Source organism: Hyla sarda, chromosome 6, assembly GCF_029499605.1.
Source record: "Hyla sarda isolate aHylSar1 chromosome 6, aHylSar1.hap1, whole genome shotgun sequence".
Classification (NCBI taxonomy): domain Eukaryota; kingdom Metazoa; phylum Chordata; class Amphibia; order Anura; family Hylidae; genus Hyla; species Hyla sarda.
Window position 1 is genome coordinate 39,488,856 of NC_079194.1, and position 6,000 is coordinate 39,494,855.

A 6,000-nucleotide genomic window follows, 5' to 3' on the forward strand; every position below is an offset into this window, starting at 1 on the left:
TTTTATTTCAGCGGGACGAAGCTGCAGAGACCCTTTGATGATACGCCCTGTTCCATTGTTGTACTTGGTTGGAGTACAACTTCATGTGGTAAGCGCAATTCACACTTAGCGTTAGCAACTCACCTCTGGTGTTACACTACGGAGCGCATCCGTTTGTGCTTTTTTATTTCAATGATTAGTGGTGGCATGGTAGATGCAGATGACACATTCTTGTACATTTTACCCTTTCCCTTCCATGTCCACACTTAGTAACAGGAAGGGCCCACTTATAGGTAGGGTCATTTTTAGATACTCAACTGTATCCTTCCCCCCTCCCTTCCCCATGGTGGTGCGTTCATTGGTTTATGTATAATACACTGACTGTATATGTTTATGTATTTTTTGTATCGTATGCATCCTACAAGTAAAAGTTAAGTTTTATTATATCTTTAACCTCATTGGTGTATTCCTTACGTGAGTACGACTTTCGATATTATAGTTTTCTTCTTAGAAAATATATGTTAGACCTTTATTTACTTTAACAAGATTTCTACAGACAAGGTAAAAAAAAATTATATAAATTAAGAAACAAATGCATGGCCAGTGGAGGGTCGGATCTACAACATTTAGAATTTGCAATCAATCCTTTATCTACCAAATTATTTAATGTTGCTTAAAGAAACACCCTGATAATGTTTTTTTTCCCCAGGTATATAGTGTAGCATAGACTATTAATAGAGGATAATGTAGAGTTTTTGGGTATGTATTGTGCTTACCTGCTTTTGCTTATGTGATGATCATTCGGGATTATCCTTGACATTTCATATACTAGCGCCTCTGTTGGCTGTTTACGTTACATTATTATTTCTATATTGCTTCTACCTGAACTGATAAATCTCTCATTTTCGCACCATCTTGTTATTTCTACCAAACTAATGACATCTCAGGCTGGGTCCACCTATGTCCGGCATCGGAATAAGTGAACTCAGCCTAGATCTCGACGCAACTGATGCCACAGCTGATGACAAGTTGTCATCAGTTGTCTGCCATCCGGCATCCACTATTTTTGGTTGGCAGACAAGGGAACGCAGCATGTCCCCATGTCTCGTGCCCTCCGGTGTGCAACCATCCGGCATCAAAATTCAGACGCTGTAGGATTGTGAACTGTCCCATTCAAATGAATTGAATCAGCTCTAGCATTAGTATCCCTCCGGTGCACGCAGGAAGGAGACTATGCCAGAAGCTTGATATACAATATGTGAACCCAGCCTAAGACTATGTTCACACAGTGTATTTCCAGGCATATTTGAATAAAAGCTGCATTCCTACGGATACAATTGCACATTTTTTTTTTTTGCATTTCGTTGCAAAAAAATTGCTCATATTTTTAACAATAATGTGCTCTATGCCGGTCTATGGAAAAGTGGTTGTCTGTGCACACAGTATGTTAAAAAAGAGGGACAAACTTTATTTTATTTTTGCCACGAAAATATCACTTTTGTACAGTGTTAACATTTTACCAACTGTTTGCATAGACAATTACATAGAACACATTAATGTTAAAGATACAGGCACAATCTTTCCACAATTTTTACTAATGAAATACACCTGGTAATATTTTTTTTTTTTTCACTCTTTCAATGTCTTTTATTACAGGTCTTCTATAATATGGGTGGAGAGAAGTTTGCCCCTGTGGGGATTACAGGTAACAATTGTTATGTATCTACTATTTAAACACTCCCAGATCAGGCCAGTTTCCACCACTTATGACCATATACATTTTTGTTTTCTTCTTAGTACATGTGGTATTGTTTGGATATTCTTTCTGTAATGCTTAGGGCTTTATTTGTATGTTAGTTTTATATTAGTAAATTAAAATGTTGGGGGATATCGGAATTAATGGCACAAAGTAATGATATAATACCTTTATATAGTGTATCCCCTTTCCATTACGGTTGTTTCTATAAAGGAAATGTATACATAGAGAAAGAAGTATATTTACATTTTTCATATTGTGACGCCCCTCCCCGGCACTCTCTAATCTGGGACTTTTAAGACCCAGCAGCTCCTACAGTTACCAGGTACCCAGCAATTGTCATAATGGAAACCAAAAAAACAAGGGCATACCTAACATATTGGCAGACCATGTGACTACTATGAGGCCCTTGGAGAGAGGGGGCCACATTCTGGTTGGTCCCATTCCTTTTTATTTTGGTAAGAAACTGTGCAGAACTCTTCTCTCCAGGGAACTGCATTGTCGGCAAATTAATGAACAGGGCTATTAACCAATGGGCAGAAAGAAGAAATAAACTGCAGACCTTTCTGTCTTGTGGTGCAAAGAAGAAAGGGCGCTCCATAGCAAGGGCGTCCTAGTATGCTGTCAGAAGACAAAGACTGCACTCACCATCCAACGTGTCTGCTATTCATTCATGTGTAGGCGTTCGACAGAGGAGGCAGGGGCCCTCCGGGACAAGTTGTTTTGCCTTGTCTTGCACTTCTTCTAGCCAGTGTGCCAGCTAGGCACACAGGCTAGAAGAAGCACGAGACTGAGCGAAACAACTTGTCCCGGAGTGCCCCTGCCTCCTCCGCCGAACGCCTACACATGAATGAATAACAGACACGTTGGATGGTGAGTGCAGTCTTTGTCTTCTTTCATCCTTTACATTGCTTACTTGCATCAGACTTAGCACCGTCAATATCCACGTCCCCTCGGGATCCCAGCATTACCTCTCCTATTTACAGTCACCAGACCCTGCTCCTGCACGGGCTGGACTGCTTTTCTTATTGTTCTATCTAGTATGGTGCTGCACTTGTAGACCCATAATAGGAGGTCCATTTCAATATTTGCCATGGGGGTCCTTTTTTCTTTGTATGCCACTTTTGAAAACCATATGGCTCCTGTCGAGCTGTGTACAAAGAGCCCATTGAGTGCTGTATATTCCACAATCAGGAAGGCTGGAATGGTAATAAAACATCTCTCCGCCTTTTTCTCCGGAAAGTTCTTCTCTCCTGCAGTGGTGCAATCTCCATACTGCTGTAGGCTCTCCAGGGATGTTCAGAACATCCTTGCAGAGTATTTTGTGGACCGCTCAGGAAATTAATGTCTATGGGCAGTCAACAGGTGGTTAATTTATACTGATCATTTCTAACGGCAAAGTGGGCATAAAAGACAACACCTTCGTTTTACTCAAAAGCGTAGAAAAATGTCCATCACATGGAAACATATAGCAATATCATACTTCAGGAACCACAAGTAACATATGGAGGACACCAAAGATACAGTACAAGAAAAAATATGAATAAAACTTTAGACAAAACTTTAGATAAACTGTTGACATATTATTATTTAGGCAAACAATGAGGAACTCATCAGCATGGTAATCCAACTATAAATATGTAATATGATTAAAATGAGTTCCATGTTGAGAAGCGGACGCACAGAGGTCACTAAGTATGAATCATTAACATGATAATACGGTATAATGATGCACGCTGGGCGGTTTTTAGCCTCACACTGCTTCTATGTTCTTATGAGAAGCAATAGATATCTGGTCTATTTTCTCACTGCTATTATAATTAGTTCTTATCAACATTTTATGGAAATGTATTGTGGGAGCTCTGATCAGAACAGATGAACAATATTTGGTTGATGAGAAGAAAATAATAGAGATGAATGTAACTTCAAAAACATTGAAACAAGAAGAAAATAACACGTTTTTTATAATCACATGTTCACTAGTGTTGCTCGCGAATATTCGCAATTCGAATATTATTCGCGAATATCGCATATTCGCGAATTCGCGAATTTCGCGAAAATAGCGCTATATATTCGTAATTACGAATATTCGTTTTATTTTTTTATTTTTTTTCACAGTACACATCACAGTGATCACCCCTCTCTGCTTCCAGTTTGTGTGGTGTAAAGAAGGCTGTAATACTACTGTGTGAGACTGACGTGCTAAAATTCGCATACGCGAAAATTCGTGTATGCTAATTTTCGCATATGCGAACATTTACGCGTATTAATCTTGCATATGCTAATATTCACATATGTTAATTTTCGCATACGCGAATATACGCATATGCGAAAATAAAACGAGAATATAACGAATATGCGAATATTCGCGAATATAAGACGAATGTTCGTCCATATATTCGCGAATATTCGCGAATTCGAATATGGCCTATGCCGCTCAACACTAATGTTCACCAATAAATACCATTTCACAGTTTCAACTTATATAAATGATCGAATGATTTATTAAAAACTGAGTTTTACAAACATAAATTGGATTAGTCTGAATCTGACTTTTTTGAGTGAATTTTGCATCAGGGGAATTTACAGGAGCAGGGAAACCTGTCAGACAGAGGAGTCCCTGCTCCTGTACTTTACAAGCATTATAAATGTATGTGAGGATAAGTGATGATATATCACACCTTGTGCAAAGCAACAATGAAGTAGTTTCCCATAGCAACCAATCTAATTCCAGCTTTAAGTTTATTTTTTTTAAAGGCCTCTGAATAATAAAAGTGGGAATCTGATTGGTTTTTATGGGCAACTCCTTCACAGTGTTTGTCTCTTGCTCACTATATAGTTTGCAAGAGGCACTAATGCTCAGTGCCATGGAAACTACATAGAGGAGCATGGACTCCAGTCATTTTGACAGGAGTTCCTTCTTCTCTACAGTAAAGAGTGATGCACTGTGCATCGCTACCTGCTGCTCTTGTACACAAGGAACTATGCCTCCTACTTAGTATGTAGTTTACATGGTGCCCTGATACAGTTTGCCACATAAACTAAGCTAAGAAGCATGGATCAATTTGTTTCAGGAGAAATCACTTAAATTTGTTGTCAGATTCAAATTGAATATACCAGCTAGATCAGATTTATGCAGGAGCAAGGACTTCTGTTAACAGAAAGGAGTCCTTGATCCTGTAAACTGAGCAGCAAGGCAACCATTGTATATCCCACTGCTTAGTTACACAGCATCCTGCCAGGCAAATGTAGACTTGCTGTAAACTATCAGCATAGGGGGCCACAGAAATTACTTCAAGAGGCAGGGACTCCAGTCAAAGAGAGGAGTCTTTTCTCATGTACATACTGAGCAAGGAGGCATCCACCACATTTTGCCAAGTGAATGTAAGTGGAGATGCCTACACCATTATTGCTTACCTCCAGGCAGAACACATTTGCTGGGCCAGGCAACTGAGCAGGGCACAGAATTCTAATATTTATGATAAAATTAAAATGTGTTATGCCAAGAGGTGAATGGCGATACTGTTAACACCCAAACAAGCCGTTCTGCACTGCATATCTGTATGAACTCACTCCATCGCTTCCATCAGGCTGGCTATACAAACAATAACCCTCGAGCCTCAAGGGTTTCACCGCTGATATAACAATAGATCCACAGCAGAAAGAAAATAATGGAGCACTCACCGCGGTCTTCAACTTGATTTCTGCACATACGTACCCTGCTATGTATTTATTTCTGTGAAATGAATTAAGCACTTTCTATCGTGGATCAAAAGCTTTACTGTATTTGTTGCTGCTTGGATTGGCACAAAGTTAAAGAGGTACTCCACTGAAAACATCTTATCCCCTATTCAAAGGATAGGGGATAATATGTCTAATCACAGGGGTCCCGCCGCTGTGGCACCCCTGTTATTCGGTACACAGAGCGAACTCCGTTCCGTGCCAGATGACTGGCAATGCCAGCCGCCATGCCCCCTCCATTCATGTCTATAGGAGAAGGCATGACAGCTATGTACTAGCCGTCACGCCCCCTCCCTTAGACATGAAGGGAGGGGGCGTGGCGGGATTTCACCAATGCGGAAGCTGAAAGCTTTCACATTCCGGACATCGCTGCTGCCAACCCGGATAAGAAGAGAGTACCCCTTTAACTACTCTTTAAAAACAGTTAGCATTAAAGTATATCAATGTATACTGGCCAAACATATGCATGGGCAATGAAAAGTCTATGAAAACACAAAATATATATATATATATATATATATTAT

General features: G+C 39.8%; 1 protein-coding gene across 3 annotated transcripts in view; it reads left to right on the top strand.

Annotated features, from left to right (window-relative positions):
* The window catches only part of KCNT2 (potassium sodium-activated channel subfamily T member 2), an 814,344-nt gene that overhangs the window by 337,726 nt on the left and 470,618 nt on the right, over positions 1 to 6,000 (top strand). For all 3 annotated transcript variants that reach the window (XM_056523545.1, XM_056523546.1, XM_056523547.1), the window contains exon 4: positions 1,636 to 1,684. In XM_056523545.1, the coding sequence (XP_056379520.1) occupies positions 1,636 to 1,684 (49 nt within the window). The remainder of the gene's footprint in view (positions 1 to 1,635; positions 1,685 to 6,000) is intronic.